Genomic DNA, 20,561 nt, shown 5'->3' on the forward strand with positions numbered 1-20,561 from the left:
CCTGAGGCCATTTATCCGGCCCCCGCCGCACTTCTGGAAGGGGCACCTCTTTCATTGGTGGTCAGTGAGAGGAGCACTGTATGTGGCGGCCCTCCAACAGTCTGAGGGACAGTGAACTGGCCCTCTGTGTAAAAAGTTTGGGGACCCCTGCTCTAGCACATAAGACATTTTGTCTGCTATGATCTTCAGGGATGACCCTTGCACATTATTAATGTCATGTCACCCGCCATGCTATGTGGCAATCCACCCAGACCACCATCTACTGCAGGGTGGCATCAGGGAAAAGTTGGCACAGTGGACCTTGTACCTCTCTAGTTAAACTTACTAAATGCCTCCTTCCAGATAAGATGTCAGGTGTTTTACACTTATCCTCACAATTCTCTGAGTCGATCAATAGTATGTACCTTTTGCAACTGAGGAAATGGAGTCTTGGAAATGATATTTTGCCCAAAGTCAGTGTGCCTCCCAGTTGCCTCTCCTTGATGTTTGTTATCCAACGCTCAGGAGCTAGGAAGCCAAGATGAACTGCCACAGACCCACTGAGCACACCAGCACAGTTTGTATCCATCCCTGAGTAAGACATGCCAGTTGGAGGGTGTTCTGTGTAGTGCTGTTTGCATTCCCCTTCATCGTCTTAAAGGTATCACGTTATTCTGCTTAGTCTCACGTTAGCATCACTGTCTAGACAAGAATCTCCAAGTTAACTGTTTGTTTTACGGGGCTCTTCTTACCTGGACAGACAGGTGGCCTGGCATCCTATCTTTGGAGGAGATAGGCCTAAGAAATGATGGTGTTTAATCTCCACACCCTGAAGTCCAGCCAAACTTAAAAATCGGGAGTGCCCTAGAAACACAAGGCAAGTCTGAAAGGCAGCCCTGTCTTCCCAGAACGGCGCTAGGAGGCCGGCCAGTGTGGAACGTGATTGCTTCATAGCCTGACTGCTCCAGTCCTGCTCATTTCTTCCCAGGAGGGAACTTGAGCTTTCATGTCAGGTTGACTTGAGGTCAATACTGGCTGTCCCCAGTGCTTACCTCTGTGATTTCTGCTACGCCACGTTGGAAATTGGGGAAATACAACCCCTCTCTCAATTGTGAGGATGAAGTGAGACGGTGCATTGAAGGCTCTGCATAGACAGGAGCCATTATTCACATCATGGTTATTATCCACAAACACTCTACCTGCCTATAGAGTGTTCCGGTTACTAAACCAGGAGGATCTAGGCCAGTCATGCTCCATCAGTATAAATGACTTTGCCTGCTTTTGTACTTTGTATACATGAATTGTCTTTAATTTTTTGATGCGATCTTGGTGGAATCATTTTAGGATCCCAATGGCAGCTTTGGAGATTAAAATGTTTTCTGCTGAATTCTTGTACCAGCCAGGCTTTGTCCTGGGGTTCCCCTATCATTCTAGTTTGGGTTTTTTTAGGATGCAGATTGAGAGGAGACACGTTAGCCCAAAGACCCTTAGGTGTCTCTTCCGTGCTCTGCGTGAAACAGCACAACCCCCAGCCTGTAGTTTTAGCCGAGTCCCAGCCTCACATCCTCCCTAAACTTGGCAGTAAAAGCCCCGTTCTTCCATTCATTCCGATGATTTATATCCTCTCTGGGCGTCTAATATTAAACAGGGGAATTCCGACATGTTCCATAACACATTTACTGTAACTTGATACCATGAACTAAACTTGCTGTTATTTATCATTTCTTTTTATTTTTCTCTCATTCCAGCACAAAGCCAAGGTAGAAGCAATGACCCTGGACCTCGCTCTGCTCCGTAGCGTGCAGCATTTTGCTCAAGCGTTCAAGGCCAAGAATGTGTGAGTGTTCCAGCGGAGGGTTATAGATCCTAACATCTTACTGTTGTAACGTCTCTATCAGATGAACATAAGCGAGAGGATGCAGGGCTGTCTTGTTGTCTTGGCGTCCAAGCAGAAGGCTCATTTATATTGGCCATGTTACGGTGCCCCGTAATTTCTTGACGCTCATTATGATATGTGCCATCCATCTGATAACAGCTTCCCAGATAAAAAGAAAAGACCTTATTAAAGCACTAGTAAAAGCGGCTAATAAAAGCCAGATGATTGTAAGATGCATCCTGATCATAGACACATTTGTAGTCTCAAAACTGATGGAAAAGTATGTTTTAATGGCATTCAGAAAGAAGAAACCTCAGCTGTCTAGTGCTGCAAGAGGGCTGAGAATCAGCATGAGAAGGTTCTACCGATTTGCAAACCTGTGATGACTTTATGATTTTTGGTCCATGGACAGGGCTCCCCCAAAACATGAGCTCTCATTGTGAGAAACTCACTCCTTTTTAATTTTTTTCTTTCTTTCAGTGTGCCTGAAGGAGGAAGCCATAGCTAGGGGCTGGCACACTTTTATACCATCACATGTTACCTCTTTTTCTATCAGAGCAGGCCTCAAACCCAAAGCTGAGGCAAGCAGTAGAGGTTAGCTCTATTTTAATTATAATATTTTGTTTCCAAGTGTTTATTTTTACAGTTCTCTTGTATTTTTTTAGGGCAGGCAATACTGGTTTCTTATTTAACATAGTGGTTTACATTTCATTAAAAAGTAACTTTATTTAATTTTTTTTCTCAGTGGGTTGAATTTAACATGAGGATTAAGTTAATAATAGTACAAAAGTGGCACCAAAATGACTGAATTTGGAGAATGCTGATAAATGACAAGCTGTTTTTGGGTTAGGCGCTGTTACGATCCTCAAGCCGATGATGGATGTGAGGGAGGTACCCTCAACCAAACATTTGTGTGGTGCTGTGCAGACCTGACCCCTCCATGCTGTCCAGGATCCAGTTCTTCTTGTGCTTAATTTCTTACTCAGCAAGTTTAGACAGTTAAGAAGTCTGCTCTTGGCCCTGGCCAGGTTGTTCAGTGGATAGAGTGTCGTCCCAGCGTGCTGAGGTCATGGGTTTGATCCTTGAGTCAGGAAAAATATGCGGAGCAATCAATGAGTGCACAACTAAATGGAACTACTGAGTGGAACAATGAGTTGATGTTTCTCTCTGTCAAATCAGTGGAAGAAAAGAAAGTCTGCTCTCTCTCTAAAGTTCTTTCTAGAGCAAGCAAGCGGCCTGAGTCCTTGAGGTTGAAGTGCTGAGTTAGAGTCCTTAGTGAGAGTTGCCCCATCCCCTAAGTGCAGGCTCTGCACTCAGAGAAGCAGTTGGATAACATCCTCAGTTTGTCCACAGAAGTGGGTGAGCCTACTGTGTGTGCTCTTTGCAGCGTTTGGCAATGTTAGCTGCTAGCCCTGGCCGGAGCTCTCAGACAGCCTTAGGTTAGGATACAGCAGTAGCTTTTAAGACATTGGCTCACTTGTAACTTCATCATTCATTGATTCCCATGTTCATTCATTTAACACACACGTAAGGAGAATCTCCAAAGCCCCAAGCACTTTTCCAGGCTTTGGGAAGAGAAGGGTGACCACTGGAAGCCCAGTTATCCTGAAGCAAGCTGTAATCTTGGTTGTCAGGAAGCAGTATTTCATTGCACATGGCTGATTCCTCAAATTAATGCTTCTGTGGTTGTTTGAAAAGGAATAACAACAAGAACCACAATAGCAGCAGTAGCAGCTCATTCATTGAGTGCTTATTATGGGCCACAGTGCCAGGGGTCCCCAAACTTTCTACACAGGGGGCCAGTTCACTGTCCCTCAGACCATTGGAGGGCCGCCGCATACAGTGCTCCTCTCACTGACCACCAATGAAAGAGGTGCCCCTTCCGGAAGTGCGGTGGGGGGGGCTGGATAAATGGCCTCAGGGGGCCGCATGTGGCCCGAGGGCTGTAGTTTGGGGGTGCCTGGGCCACACATTTCAGAACCCTTTGCATGCATTTTTTGATGTAGTCCTCAAAGGGACCTTTTGTGGTAGGTGTTATTTATTATCTTTCTTATACAGATGCAGCCTATTGAGACCAGAAAGGTGGGTGGGTTATCTGTAGGCAGTTGGCTGGGAAACAGAGCAGCTCAGATCCTATGTGCCTTCTTGCTCCGGGGCCCCACCTCACCACCATGCTGACCTGTCTTTTCAGTTAAATGCGATGGAAGCAGAGATCAGAGAAAGTGAGCGACTTTCACAGGGTCCCTTGGCAGGTTGGGAGCAGATGTAGGATCTTCATGTAGTTCTGACTTTTTTGCTCTCTCCCTGACGCCATGCTGCTCTAGCAGGAGCTGAGATGCACTGCCTCTTTTCACGTCTTCTCATTCTGTGTCAGACTACGATGTAAGTGAGCAGTTCCACTGGAGAGAGCCAACTGTTACATAATAGCACCATCTTCTACATCTTAACGGGACCATTAGTTTTTAACCATTAAGTAGTTCAAAAATCATCAAACTGCAACTGCCTTTTGTAATCACCAAGCCCACACTTTTGGAGAAAGCTGTCACCCATTTTGCCCTAATCTTAGATTTTAGCAAACGACTTTGAATTTGTGTACTTCTAAGGCTCCGAAACAAGGGTGATTTTCCTTTAGCAAACCCTGTAGCACAAACCTCCTTTTAGATGTCTCTGGAGAGTGCAATGGTTTACTCGTTTTAGAGAAATAGCATGGTGGCGAAAATATGCATTAAAAAAAAAAGCGAGTGATTTCAACATTTGAAATCCTGCCAAAGTGAAATCTCTCCTGGATAGGCAGATGACAGTTTAGTACTTACAGGTCTTTAGATTCTGAGAACTGTCAGAAGTGAGCTTAAGTGCTGGTGACTGGGCTGCCAAAAAAACATGTGGAGCTCTATTCTTACGATCACCTCCCATCTTTCGACATTAAAATTTCCTGGTGTGTGAAACATAATGACAAACGAAAGAAAGGCTGCTTTTCAGAGCCAGTTTCCTTTTGTGATGGTGGGTCGAGGAGAGGAAATAACCCTTAAATTTAAATTGCACATGGATGCCCCCATTTAATATTCTGTTTTCAAGCCTGTCTGTGAGCACACCGGAAGCCCGCCGGGCTCCTTTTTTCCTGTGTGCTCCCTGGGTCCATGCTGCAGCCCATGTGTCTTTCCCTGCACTGGGACACACAGCAGGTCATGCAACCTGAGACTGGAAAGGTAGAAACAGGTGCGAAATGCAGTCTGTGGTGGAAGACGCAGCTCATAGTACTCAGGAGCCACCCTCTGTCTGCCTTTTCCAGGGAGGAGATGTGGACTAGCCTCTTCTAGGATATCTTCTTCTTCATTCCGGGGCTGAGAGGGAGGCCCTTTCAGTAGAAGCACTGCAATATGATCATTGCAGAATCACAGCTTCTCATCCACTTTTTGTTAATTTTGTGCAAGGCAGTATGCTAAGGACTTCTGCATGGATTCTGTGCTTCATTTCTTGCACTAACCCTGGGCATTAGTCATTTTTATCTCTGTTTTACCAATTGAAAGGCTCCAGCTTTTCCGAGAGAGTCTAAATGACTTTCCCAAGTTTAGCAAGTAGAGGGTTCCAAAATTTGAATCCAAGCCTGTCTGAACTGAACGCAACTCTTTTTTGTTGTTGTTAAGTCTCACGCTCCAGTCATACTTTTCACTGTGGATGTCTGTATTACTGAGTAATATGTTACTTCGAAATTTAGTAGCTTAAAACCATTTAAAATAATAAACATTTCTATTCTCTTTTCCTCGTTCAGTTTGTTTAAATCAGGATTTGAAAATGGTCAATGTGTTTTAATCACTAGGTTTCCCCTCAATTATTATTCTTTAAAAATTCAGTGCAATATACAGGGTGGACCAAAAATATGTGTGCAGTTGTGCATATGGAAAATACAATAATAAATAAGAATTCAAGAATAAACTGTGTTTCATGTGCTCATAACTGTACACCTACTTTTGCTCCACCATGTATTTGTGAAGGGCCCTGGTTGTCCTCTTGAGTTTTTTTTTTTTTTTTTATCATTTTAGAGAGGAGACGGAGAGACAGAGAGAGAGAAGGGGGGAGGAGCTAGAAGCATCAACTCCCATATGTGCCTTGACCAGGCAAGCTCAGGGTTTTGAACCGGCAACCTCAGCATTTCCAGGTCGACGCTTTATCCACTGCGCCACCACAGGTCAGGCCCTCTTGAGTTTTCTGTAGTCCACACTTCAATGACTGGATACCTGGGAGCCATTTAACATGTTCTGTCGTTGTCTGTGTTTCCTGTGAAGCGGTAGACAACTCTAGAGACTTGAACAGCTTCCTGTTCATTTCTCTGGCAAGCATAGTTTGTGGGTGGTGGTGAAGTCTTCCACAAGAGGCCGCATATGCCTGGTTGTAAAGCTAATTTTCTTAAGGCTCGGCACACCCAAACCAGCCCGTTCCTCTGCCTCCGCTCTCTTTGTCCGCTGACCCCTACTTTCATTCATTTATTGTGTTATTCTCTGCTCACTCTTCTGGGTGGTCAGCCCAGGAAGCCTCAGTCTGCTTCCAGACAGTTCTCCCAGGAGTTAGTGATGGTGGTGGTCAGCCAGTGTGTCTCAGGTTGAATTATTTTGGGCATTACTGGAAAGTTCCAAACCGAAGCCTGTGGTAAGTCCCTACCAAGCTAAGTCTTGAAGGATAGTTTTGTTTAAACTGCAACCCTGGATGGCAGCCAGACTCCACACAGCCTGGCAGGCAGAGGCATCCACCAGGGTATGACGCGCTGGGACCCTCACTGATCATCCAGACCAAATACTGGGGTTTTCTGTGATGGGCTCTGAAATAATAATATGTTGTTTGTGGTGATTTTGCACATTTTCATCCCAAGTTCTAGCTGCTTAGTTTACTGAGAAGCACCCATTTTGAATAGGGCCTGAAATAGTTCAGCAGATCCATAAATATTTTCTTTTTCAGATGTTTTATAGTTTGAGTTCCATATATTCCTGAAATAATGGGTAATTGGGTTCCAGTCCCGGAATTTGAAAAGTTAGAGATGGCCCATACGTATAGCGGATTCATTGCTTGGGACCCAGTTACCAATCAGCTCTTATAATACTGACCAAGGGCTTTGCTATATCATGGAAATTAATGGAAATTGACAGTAAGCTCATATTAACATAATGCGGGCAGTTGTACAGGTTTCTAGAACTTTATTGTTGATCATGGGTTCCTACTTTCTCTTTTCAACTTCCTGTCTATAGCACAATTTAAAGAAACTAGGCTTTCTTTCACTTAAAGTATAATATGGAATAGTGATCTTTAAAATAAAAGGTTAAAAGAGCAGTTTTCTACCACCCTCTTTACTTTTTAAACATTGGAGGGAGAAAATCTTTAACAAGGTTATTTATTTTCACTTTTTACTAAATTACTTTCAGAACTTGAAGGTACTAATCCCAGCTATAATATTCTTGGATTCCTATTTCAAATTTTGCTGTCTCAAATCCCTCTATGGAAGTGGGTGGGCTATAAATTATAAATAAATTCCAAATTTTGAGGGATAAATTGCCCTGAAGACCAAAGTGTAAATTATAGCTTAATCTTTCTTTTTCTCCTCAGCTCAATTCTAAGAATAATGTCGTAGCCAACATATCTGCATTACTCTCTGCTCAACATGAGAAATCCATTTCTGGTTTGCCTAACAGAGGATCATGTTGCTTTGCTTTTCTGCACAGTTTGAAAACTAAGAGAAAAGAAAAACAAAGAGGCAGATTTTAGCTATAATGAACTCTCTAAATCTAGATCTTAATTATGACTTTTTAAGGAAAAGTTTTATAAGTCTACAAGTTAATTGTTTGCCATCCTATGTTTTCCATCTTAAGTTATTAAAAATATATATATTGTGAAACATTTAATGTATTTAGAAACATCAGGGAAGAACACTTCCTCCATAAGTAAATATTTTATCATCTGAAAATGAACTCTTTTGTCATTAATTCTTATATAGTTCTTACAAAAAATTTCTAAAATACATTATATACTGTCATTCTTTATTAAATAAGAATACTAACTCATAGTAAGGCGGTGTAGTACAGGGGTCAGCAAACTTGTTTGTAAAGGCCTAGAGAGTAACTATTTTAGATTTTCAGGCTGTAAGATCTCTGTTGCAATTAGTCAGCTCTGCCTTTGTTGCATGAAAGACACACAGGTAATATTTAAATGGATGAGCATGACTATTTCAATTAAACTTTATCAAAACAGGTTATGGGCCGGATTTTCCCAAGAGTCATTGTGTGCCAACCCTTGGTGTAGTGAAAAGAATATAGGGTTTTGGGATCAACTAAACTTAGATTTAAATCCCAGCTCTACTGTTTACTAGCCATGTGGCCTTGGGGAAACTCTTAGCATCTCTGGGCCTCACTTTCCAGATCTTTATAAAGTAGATTATTCATATACGAGGAGAACAGCCATAATGTGTGAAATAACCAGACACAACTTGTACACTGTGTCTGTGACAGCTATTAATATATGTGACAGCTCTGTTTGTTATCTTGATCTTAAGATGATTTGAGGCATTTTAAAGAATACATATAGTGTGATAAAATAGAAATAAGGAACTTATTTAAACAGGAAAAGAGGATAAAAGTAGACCAGCAAGATGTGATCATAGAAGAAGAATGGATCTCGTAAGGTCTTCCACATTCATTAAAAATCAGGCCTAAGAATGACCTTTGAGATTCCTGGCCATCAAGAGAAGAGAGGAAATCAGCTTCATGTTGACTACAAGTGACAAGCAGAACAAAAACCAGTCAGAAAAGGTTGTTACGACAGTTCCTCTGAGGATCCCAGAGTACTTATTACTCAACTGAGTATTTTCCCCATTTATTGTTATTAAAGCCATGGACTTGAAAGGATAGTTCACAGTTCTCCTTCAGAGTAAATGGCTAGACTCTGTTTTCTTGGCTGTTGCTTCGTCTGTTTCCCCTGGCTTTAGGCTGGCGGCTTTACCAGGAGAACAGAGCTGCTTGAGGAGCAGCCTGCCCTGAATAAGTGAGGTACGGTGGGACATACTATACAAATAGTAAGCTTGTATATTTGGGATACCAAAGTACTCCACATGCCATCTTCTTCCCTCCTTTTCGGCCTATTTTTAAGTTTTACTCTAAAGTACTCCACATGCCATCTTCTTCCCTCCTTTTCGGCCTATTTTTAAGTTTTACTCTCCCCCTCATAATTTATTTAGTGCTTAACAACAGTGCTAGGAACGGGGCTAGATATGGGGATTAAACCATTTGCCATCTCACGTTTCTTGTGCTTTGTCTCTCTTTTACAATAGTCACAAAGCTTAAGGACCTTTGGATAACTCTGCTTGATGGTGATCTTCAAAAATATATCTTTGGTAGAGAAGAAAAATTACTATGTTAATTTAATTAGGGGCCCCGTTGCAATTAAATTTGTCAGAAAAAAATTTCCTGAGCCATTTACCATCATTAAAAGTCATCATTGCTAAGGAATACATGAAAATGTGTTTGGATTAACCACAGTGATGTTTGCAAAACAAACAGTTTTGATTTCCCAACAGAATTCTAGGTTCAGCCATCACTATAATATTTCGTAAAATCAAAGTGATGTATGTTAACTGAAGGCACACAAAAATAATCCCCTGGCAGGAAGAATAGAAACCCAGTTTTGGAGGGTAAATACAATTACTATACTCTGAGGTTGCCTCCTTCCACACTCTTCATCCAACCAATGCATGCATGGCTGATGTGATGTCATTTGCTTTAGCAAAGAATGTTATTTTTGTTGCTGGTATTCAACAATGATCTCTTAAAGCACTGGACTAGAACACAAGCCAGCAAACTTTTTGAAATAATCAGATGAATAAATATTTACATAAATATCTGTATAAATATTTTGTCTGTGAGTCAGGTTGTCTCTAGCAGCCAGTTAATCAGAATTGAGTTCATCTTGAGTGTTGAGTGAGACCATTGAGTGTAAAAGCAGTCTCTGATAAAGTGTAGATGACTAGACATGGCTGTGTTCCAATAAAACTTTATTTATAAAAACAGAAAGTAGGTTGGATTTGGTATTTGGTCTCATGGTTGTGGTTTGCTAATCCTTGGATGAGAGCCCACTCTCCCTTGGAATGTAACTAATTTTTATAGCATTCTGTCTCAATATAAGAAATACACGTCATTTTTCTTAGAAAATGGTTTATGTTAGCTCTACTCAAGATAATTAATATAGCCATTGTTGTGTGCATGGTTAATTTTAATTCTCTGCAGAATGTATTGTGATACTTAGAGGCTGATAAAATAGATGAATTTAAGTAAAACAGTGAGCTGTGGTAAGTTTTGAGAAAATGGGTCAACTACCACAACTGTATTGTTAATTTAAAATGAAGACACTGAAGTCCTAGTTAGGACTTGGAATCATATAATGATGATGATGATGATGATTAAAATTAATTACCTATTATTATATGTCATGCACAGCTCGGCACTTATGTGTCATCCCATTTCATCCTCACAAGGACTTGAAGGGTAGGTCAAAAATGGTAGAAGACTGGTAGTGTCTTATGGTACAGCCTAATACAATGATGAACCACGTTTCTTAGATCAAGAAATCAAGACTTAAGGAGGTTAAGGACCATGACCAAGGTTGTTCGAGCTAGTTGATAGTAAGGCTAGAACTTAGCCCGAAATCTATTTTACACTGAGCTCAGATTAGACAGTGGTTTGGAGAATCAGAAAGATTTGTCTCATTTGGGGAATGCATCATGTAGGATGCATCGCCTCTGAAGGGGATTTGTCCCATTGATAGAATGGATGACAACCCCTGCCTACGGGGACAGTTACTAAGGTCACTTCAAGGTTGAAGGAAATGCTTCTTCCAGCCAACTTTTTATCACCAAGAAGAAATTATTTTTCTGAAACACGTATAAGAGGTTAAACCAACCCAATCGGAAAGGGGTTTGTCACCTCAGTTAAGGCACTCAGACTGTTCCCCACCAGATACCTGGAGGAAGATGTCTCCATGGAGCCAGTTTAAGCAGAAATGGCAGCTACGTACTCTTGTTTGCAGTTGTATTTATACATTTACTCCATATGTCATTGTTCATTTGCCCTTAGTTCCTATTTTTCTTTGAAATGATGCTGATTGGGTAGATAGGAGAAGACCAAAGGGCCGTTTTGCTATTTATACATCTGAACTGCCAGAGTGACTGCTCTTAAATGCAAACTCATCCCTGACACTGTCCTGTGGAAAAACCCTTTGGTGACGTCTTACTGACTCAACTACAAAGGCTGTACTTGCAGGTGTCGCCCACTGAGGCCTCTGGGGTATGGCTCCTTATCCACCTTCATCTGTAGCCATGTCCTCCCAACCCTGTGCCTCCACGCTCTGCCCTACACAGTGCTGCTGACACATTCTGCCGCCTGACTCGGGGCCTGTCATCCTGACTTGGGCCACACCCTTCTGGCCTGTCCATCACCTGCTCGCTGGATGACTTTGTCACATCCTCTAATAAAACCTGCCTTGTTCCCTCCTCTCCACTCTATACAGTGGTTGAATTTGCAAGTCACTTCTTGGAACATTGACCCAATCATTGTGCTCAGAATACTTTGGGGATGCTTTTTCTATATATATTTTCCTTTGTTATACTGAGCCCCAGAGACGCTGGAACCTTGGCTAATTCATCTTCGCCTTAGTCTTGAATCTCTCTGTTCCACAGCTTACTAAGATGGTGACCATGGCAAATTCCTTCATCTCTGTGAGCCTCAGTTTCTTCATCATTAGAAGTGGGAAATGATGATAGTAGCATTGTGGAGCAGTAGAGTGGATTAAATAACAATGTTTCTAAAACATAGTACCCGATACCTAATTAACAGTAAATAAATTTTAGCTTATATCATTGTTATTTTCATTAGCATCATCCTTTGCAAGTAGTATATTTATTGCCTTATAGTGAGCTTAAGGAAGGGCATGGGTGGATGGATGGATGGTTGGATGGATGAATGGGAGGGAGGAAAGGAGGGAGGGCAAAAATAGAAACATGTGGCTCCATTTGGTAACCAAAATTTTCTTTGAAGGTGTCAATTCTTAGCTGTGTGTAAAGTTCTTGAATTGGTACCTCCTTGGGTAGTATGGAGGTTCTGCATTTATAGATCTTGAGAAACAAATTGTAAAGTAATCACAGGTACAATAGTTATTTTAGGCAAGTGATACAAATGTTTCCCTTCTAGGAATCTCTGAACACATTTATCTGTTAGGAGCCAGGGCTTTCCTGCCCTGGCATGGACCATGTGCATGAACTAGCCTGGCGCTAGACGGGGACTGACACCTCTGCGCCCTGCCAGGCCTGTCCTTTGACCTTCACTGAGACCACCTACACAGCCATTGGCAGAGCAAATCTGTGGTGGTAGGGTTAATATTTGGTTTCTCTCAGCAGACTCTTGGTTTATGTAAGACTCGGGAAAAGCATTTCAGTGTCTGTGGTTCAGAATTATATTTCCCAACTTGACCCACGAGCGCAGCTTGGTTTCTCTCCTTGTACCATCTAACCACCCCCATTGTCGCATCGGAGTTCTACTTTTACATAATTGACATGTTGGGAAGTTTGTGCTTAAACCACACTGAAATGGCATTTTAATAGCATGGGAACCATCCTTTCTCCCCAGTAAATTGTTGAGAAGCTAATTCTTGTCAGCCTAAAAACTTGAATATACATTTGAAATAAATCACCCCTGCTGCATTGTGGCAGCTGGCTGAAAATCCCCAAGGAAGATTATATTTTTAGTTGAACTACTTGTCACTGTACTGTATTTTTAATATTAGGAGTCCTTTCTTTTCTTCATTTTATAAGAATCTACTGAGTACCTTGTCATTCAGAAAAATATAAACAGATCATCTCAATTAGTGGCAGTTCTTCGGTTTGCCTTTTATACTATTGCCTCTGTTACAGCTCAGTCACGAGCTCGTAATCAAAAAGACAGTTGCACCGACATTATACAATAACTGATAATCAAGAACAGAAAGAAGAAAAACGTTTCTGTTTGAGAAGTACAAGTAATGGTTAGGTTCAGAAATGATACAGATCTTGGCAGAATGCCTCCCACCTAAGAGGTACGGCCGTGCCTCAGTTTCCCACATCAGATCTCCAAATTCCTAAGAGACCGTCTCTTGGGGACAGTGGTTCTCAGTTTGTCCGTACTCTGGAGTCAGCTGAGGATTATTGTAAGTCAGTGATGTCTGCTTCTACCCCCGACATTCTGATGTAGCTGTTCTGGGTTGTGCCCTGGGCATTTGGACTTTTCAAAGCTTCCTAGGTGATTTTCATGTGCTGCTCTTCGGGACACTGAGCACAGCCCACCCAGTAGGTCTCTAGTCCTGCTGCTTCTCTGTCCATTTATCAGTTGATGAGCTTCTGGGCTGTTTATGAATTCCGGCTGTTATAAATAATGCTGCTATGGACATTCACGGACAGGTTTTTGTGTAGCTATAGATTGTCATTTCTCTTGAGTATACACTTAGGAGCCAATTGCTGGCTCATATAGTGTGACTTTATGTTTATTTAACTTATTGAGGAACTGACAAACTCTTTTCCACAGCTGTGGTACCATTTTACATTCCTATTACCAATGCACAGGGACCCTGATTTCTCTACATCCTTGTCAACACTTATCTTTTTTTAAAAACTCAACAGCCATCCTTTTTTATTATAGCCACCCTAGTAGGTGTGAAGTGGTTATGTTACATATATTATCTTATATTAAACCATACATATTTTTCTTCATACTAAGTTGTGCATGGGTACTTTATCATGTTATTAAATCGATTTTTCTAATTTGAATGTTAAGGACTTTACCGTGATCCATTGCATATAGCTAAAATTTTTGGATGCCAGGCTCTAATTTTTTTGTTACACGATGATCATGTTATTTTTGGACCTCTTGTTTTTTTGAGATCATTTTCTATAAGAGGAGTTCCTGGGTCAAAACATACAGATATCTCTCTCTCTCTCTCTCTTTTTTTTTTTTTTTTTTTTTTTTTTACAGAGACAGAGAGAGATTCAGAGAGAGGGATAGATAGGGACAGACAGGAATGGAGAGAGATGAGAACCATCAATCATCAGTTTTTCATTGTGACACCTTAGTTGTTCATTGATTGCTTTCTCATATGTGTCTTGACTGTGGGCCTTCAGCAGACCGAGTAACCCCTTGCTCAAGCCAGCGACCTTGGGTCCAAGCTGGTGAGCTTTGCTCAAAGCAGATGAGCCCGTGCTCAAGCTGGCGACCTCGGGGTCTCGAACCTGGGTCTTTCGCATCTCAGTCCGATGCTCTATCCACTGAGTCACCGCCTGGTCAGGCCGGATATCTCTTAATACTGATCATCCTTATGTAACTTTTTCTTATCTCTTCATAAAACACTAGGCAAAACTATTAAGATCTGAAATATGATTTGTAAAACTTGCATTTGTTAATTAAAGTCAAATGTTTATTACAAAGTGCAAGATTGTGTTATATATATTAGTCACTGAAGTGCTTTTTCAGTTGCTTTTAAAATCATGTGAGGCCGTTTCAGCCATGGCCATGAGAAACCACCTCCTGGTAGGGCTGAGGAGGAATCTTAGGTTTTCTTTCCTTGGTGAGGAAGTACGGGGTGCTCAGGGGCCCCGGTAGTGAGGTGGTGGGGCAGAGCACTGGACTGGGAGTTAGGAGGAACTGGCGGTCATTCAACTCGTTTCATCTACCATCATTTCCTAGGACAGTCTTTGTCTTGGGTGGTGGTGCCCTAGGCTCCTACTTGGTTCTTTTTGGTAGTAGAAGCTCAGCTCCAGCGTGTAACTCGGCTGACTTTTCCGGAACTTCCTCTGACTCAGCTCTGACACATAGAGCAGGTCTGGCCGCTCTATTAGAGGGAAGGCTTCACATTGATTTTAGACAAGAGGTAGCTATGGCCTTTAAGACCCTGATACCAAAATAGATTTCAATCTAGAGCTTCCCAGCCTTGTTGGACCCTCTGGTGTCTTGGACCAAGCTGATCTTTCTTCTTTCCCTTCCGGGGGGAGGGTTTCCAAGCTTGGTGGGATTTTATATCAGACCCTTTTCTGTTTTATTTGCAGCCTTTTCTCCACTTCATTGTTAAGGGTGAGTTTGCTGTGTAGTACCTGCATGGGCAGGCAGCCAGCTGTGGCTTCTCCTCCTGCCTTTTATGTTGTGCATGTCTCCTTGGGGAAGTTTTTCATGTTACCACACGTGTCTAACTCTATTTTGTTTAGATGGTTTACGTGCCTTTATGAATTTTTAGGCAAATGTTAAACCTACTTATTTTGATATTTGTTTTGGTTCTATGTAGTATAAGTAATGCCATTTTACACAAATTTATGTGACCACAAAAATGGCACATACCCATTGTAGAATATTTGAAAAAATATGGGGCAGCATAAATATGAAAATTGACCAATTTTCTGGTCCTCTATTAGTTTGTTTTTATTTCTTGAAATTTTTTATTGCCAGGATTTTCAAATACGCGCAAGAAAGAGAATAAGTATAGTGAGTGGACCGTCCCATGCCCTTCACCTGGCTTCCATAATTATCAACACATGGCCGATCTTATTCAATCTATAGCCACTCTTTTGATGGATTATTTTAAAACAAATCCAAGATATCATAAATTCATATCCATGCATCACCATTACTACCCCTCAATTAACACCACTGTTCACAGTTTAGGCTATCACCTCCTGTTTTACTGCTTTCAACAGAATGATAGACATTTATGGGAAGGGCATTAAATATGTATGTTTATAAATAGATATTTCAAATATTTTTGAAAAAAATTTTATAATAGATTTTCCTCTACTTTTTTTACAATCACTTACTAGTGATGTTAAATTAGCAAAGTAGTATCATAAGGTTGTAGAAAATATAGTGAATAATATGTCAAAGAAAGAAACACATTTAAAAAGAATTCAACTTAATCTTTCACACACTGTCTAAAATTCAGATGTTGAAAATAAATTCAGCTTGGCATGGTGAAATTCTAATAATAGGCTGAAACAATGTCACCCAGACTAAAACCATGTAGGTTTGTATAAACTGTCAATTGTCCAAAAAAAAAATAATAAAACCTTATTTTTTTCTGAATTCACTATATCATACTTGAGTCTCAGTTTCCGATCGTGGTGGGAGGCTAAGGTAAGGCAGACGGGGCCTGGGGCGCAGCCAGCCACCACTGTTCCAGTGAAGGCCATGGAGCCCAGCCGGGGCCACTGACCTCATTCTGAGGGTTTCAAGGTAGGCTCCTCAGAGCCCAGGGATCTTTTTCATTGAGCTACAATTTATATACTATAAATTCATCACTTTTAAGCTTATAATTCAGTGGTTTTTAGTATAGTCACAGAATTGTAGAACTATCTCCACTAATTCTAGAACATTCCCATTGCTCTGAGAAAAAACTTCACCCCTGGACCCATTAGCAGCCATGCCCTAGCTTCCTCCCCACCCCCTCTAGCCCTAGGCAACCACTAATTTCTCTCTCTACAGACTGGCCTATCCTGATCATTTCATATAAATGGAACTGTACAATCAATATGTTGACTTTTCTGGCTTCTGTTACTTAACAGTGTTTTCAAGGTTCATCCATGTTGTAGTGTATGTCATAGCTTCATTGCTCTATAGTGCTGAGTATATGCCATTATATGGAAAGACCACATTCTGTTTAGCAGTTTAGCAGTTGATGGACAGTTAGGCTATTTCCACTCTTCAGCTACTTTAAATAATTCTGCTGTGAATGTCATTCTTACTGTGTTTCCCTCTTGGAAGACATCATGATACTTAAGGGGGTGAAAGGTGTTGGGAGGTAGGTTAGTGGGAGCAGTGAAACATCTCTTTGCGAATCAGCATGCTTTTCTGATCTCCTCTTGAAGGAGGGTCCATAGGGACATGCCCAGTGGTCTAATCACTGAAGAAGCATGTGTCCGGGAGAGAAGTTTTCAAGTCTATGATCATAGCCTAGGAGAGACCAAGATGTTCAGTGACCCCTATTGGGTTTTAGAAGAGAGCATTAGCACAAAGTGACAGAAGGAATCCAACTTGGGCTCAATTATTTTGTAAAGCATTTTGCTTATTTTTGACCTTCTCTGACCCAGGAAATAATTCTCACCAGTCAGTGCTGGTTGCCTCTGACACTGGGGTCTGGTTGCTTTATAGCTGATGACAGAGGGGCCACACTGCTACCACATATGAATTAATACTTGACTCCAGAGCTGCGTGCTGTTCTCTTGCGAGGTTGTATTTCTTCATTAGCTATTCCCAGGGCCCTGGGAGTCCCAGAGGATGTCAGAACACATTAATTTTTATCATAACATGGAATCTTTCAGGTCTGAATGGCAGCACGGCTGTCAGGGGCTTTCTGAACTCTGTTACAGCTCCATATATCTCTAGGCAAGGAAATGTACAAAATGGATGAGATGTTTTATTGTTCCAGTGACTTGACCATGAGCATTGCCTAACTAATTTTTTTCCTATAGTTCCTGTAAGCTCACCTCTACCACCTAACATTAAAACCCCCTCCCTTCCTTGTAATTGTGTGAGGCATGTTTTAAATAAACTCTCTTTACAGAACAGTAATGAAATCATCATCTGGTTCTTACAGCCATTCTACAAATATATATATAAAGAGTAAATGTTCCCATGATCCTTTCAGTGGAATTTATGCATCGGGATTGCAGAAGTTCGTAAATAATGTCTTGTAATGCTTGATATTGCTTTATGTCCACAAAATAGACTTTTAATTTGAAGGCATGCTAATGTGTTTCTGGAAAGGCTAGTTATTTCTTCATTGCCTTTATTTTCCCCACTTACCAACCAAGCAAAATGCTTTCACGGATGCATTTCACTTAGAGAGGATGCCAAGGTATTATTTTAACAAGGTATGATAGAAGTGCTATCAACAAATGCCAGGAATCCCTTGTGCACAAGACCCTGTACTGGACACTGCATGCTGTGGACATAGGTCCTTCCCACAAGGACATCCTCCTCAGAGAAGGCAGCATTTTCAGTCGTCAGAGTGTTCTTTTCATAATGTGTCCTTGGTCGTAATGTGTTCTTGGTTGTAATGTGTTCTTGGTAGGCATAGCCAAGGAACTCACTGCCAGACTAGTGAAGGACTAGTCCTTCACTGGAGTTTCCCAGATAAATCCAGTTTTTTAGGAAGGGACATGTTTCATAAGAGGCCACACGGACTGTTCATTTAATTACTCCCACTGCTGGGCAGCCTAACTACACCAGCTCTATGAGCCATTGAACTCGGTTCCCCAGAGTTCACATACCACCCTTCGCACTTATGATGTTCACAGGCAAATATCCTATTTATTGTAACACTTGTTAATTTTTAAAACCTCAAACCCCTAGCAGCTACCCCACTTAGTGGATGTTTGTGCAAAGGATGGGGGTGAGAAAAACAGATGAGTAGGTTCCCAGTGCATTTTTCAAAAATTAAATACAGGTGATCCTTCAATCTGACAAAAATTAGTCAGGCAATGTAGAAATGACTGTATCGTGGACAATAGTGGTGACATAGAGATCATGGATATAAAAAAAGTACTGACTGCTTGCATGCAGTGCTTTAAAAACCAAGTGACAGTGAACTTAATAGGTGTGAACAAAGATACAGAGCACTTGCACAGCGATACTTTATTTTCAGGAACTCAGTAATTCAACAACTTTATTGTATGTCAGGCACAGTGCTAACTAAGTGTGGGAGCACAGGAGTGACTGTCCTTCAGAGGTTTCTAGTCCGTGGTTATGATTTACTCTACCTGTGTATGGGGAAACTGAGGGTCATAGCAAACTCACATTCCAACTCCGCTCTCACTCAGGCCAGCCCCAACCCTCCCCACCCTGCCAGCTTCTTCCCTTCTTTCATTTACATGAACGGTGTTCACATTCTCTGAGTTCCCTTGTGGAGTTCACCAGACTCCCATTTGGCCTCCCCAGACTTCTTTCCTATACCAGTGAATGTTCTCAGGACATAACCGTGATTCATTTGTCAGATAAACAAATGGGCGTTTGCCCGGAGAGATGTTGGTTAATTTGCATTTTCTCAATCTCTGGGAGCTATGTTCAAGTGAGGTGACTGGGTTATAAGCGTTGTTGAAGTTATTTATTCTTACTCTCCCCACCCTCCCATAGTTACTATACTTATTATCATTGATTGTCTACTGTATTAAATAATTCCCAGAACACAGGGCAATAGAATCCCAAATACAAAAGGCAGGAGAAAAAAAAAACAGGAACAACTGGAATTGTAACACCAAAGAATCAGACCTGCATCTCAGATACCACGTCATCAGATTAAGTGCTGTTGGTGGCATAATTATCAAATTGATGCATTTTCCTAGAAAGCCCTCTTGGAAGAGCATGATGTGGGTGCATTCCTATTATACATTTGCTCACATGCAGAATCAATGAGGTTGAGATTTCACTGCCGGGACTGCATATGATGGAATGGAAACGTATAATAGAGATAATGGACATGAGGCAAAAATTTAAGGAAATAACAAAAACAAGAGTGTTTCCATTTTCTGTTAAGTGTATGTACTGATGTTCTGGAATTCACTATAAGAAGTTGCAAATGGTGCATGAAATGAAAAATTCTTGGTGGTCTCCAGGGGATACCGCCGTTGCTCTGCTCTATTCCTGCTGATTGGTTCGGATTATTTTCTCTCTTCCAACTTAAAAAAAAATGTGGCTGGGTTATCTTGACAGCAGAATACACTCTGGGTTAATTATTATTTTAATACTTGATGGTGTCCCTCACATTCTCAAAATATGCCGGCCCTGTGGATCTGTTACAATTTAGAAACACAGCTGGGTGGTCACTGGCCGCCTAAGCTGAGGTCGGTTTCACGTGTTCATGTTTCTCTCGTGCTATTTGCTTTATTCCCTTGCATATTTATTCAGGATCTTCTCTCTCGGAGATATTGAGTAACAGCATGGGAAACCATCGATAGGTACTTTATAAATGCAGAAGGAAATTATATACATATTTTATATCTCTGAATTACGGCTGGATATCATCTTCTGAAGTGTAGCTCTGGCTCCAGGAAATAGGCAGCTGGGAAGAGGAACCTGGTCTGTTGTGGGTTCCATCGTTGTCACAGCCAGGGCTGGGCACTCTCACTGTTACTCAGTTCTCACAGCTGTCAAACAGGGTGGGTCTTACCATTCTCTTTGATCATTATTATCATTGTGAGTTTAAGAGGCTAGTTACATATTTTTTTCCCTAGTACATTCCAGCAAATAAGCCGTCTTTAAAAAGTTTGCCTATATACCACCTAAAATCATCTTGAGGTTTACTAGTGGCATGGACCCTGCATTTTGGGCATTGGGGTCATGGTTTTGGTGGGTGCCTGGAGTGTGGAGACACGTCCCTGGGCTTGAGGTTGCTGTAGAAGAGAACTGTTGTGTTAAGTTTTATCCTGCCATCGATGAGCTCAAAATAAACCTGCTCCGAGTTATTTCAGCCGAATCCACCTTGGAATTCTATAATATTTTCCTCCTTCCTTTTCTGGGAGAAAAAGGACAGCTGAACAGCAGGTAAAACTGAGAAACAGTTTGCTTTGGGGATTTGGGGTCCTTAAGGCCCTTTCTATTGAATTTCAGAGTATTTCCAAATAGTATGAATTCTTGCTACTCGCTTGAGAAGTGCCCCAGATGGTGTGACA

The 20,561-nt window shown here is 41.4% G+C and overlaps 1 protein-coding gene across 5 annotated transcripts in view; it reads left to right on the forward strand.

The window, feature by feature from the left end:
• Positions 1 to 20,561, forward strand: part of WWOX (WW domain containing oxidoreductase) — a 1,016,165-nt gene that overhangs the window by 260,750 nt on the left and 734,854 nt on the right. For all 5 annotated transcript variants that reach the window (XM_066242858.1, XM_066242857.1, XM_066242856.1 and 2 more), the window contains exon 6: positions 1,728 to 1,816. In XM_066242858.1, the coding sequence (XP_066098955.1) occupies positions 1,728 to 1,816 (89 nt within the window). The remainder of the gene's footprint in view (positions 1 to 1,727; positions 1,817 to 20,561) is intronic.

The sequence above is a fragment of the Saccopteryx bilineata genome, chromosome 9 (genome assembly GCF_036850765.1).
Source record: "Saccopteryx bilineata isolate mSacBil1 chromosome 9, mSacBil1_pri_phased_curated, whole genome shotgun sequence".
NCBI classification, from domain to species: Eukaryota; Metazoa; Chordata; class Mammalia; order Chiroptera; family Emballonuridae; genus Saccopteryx; species Saccopteryx bilineata.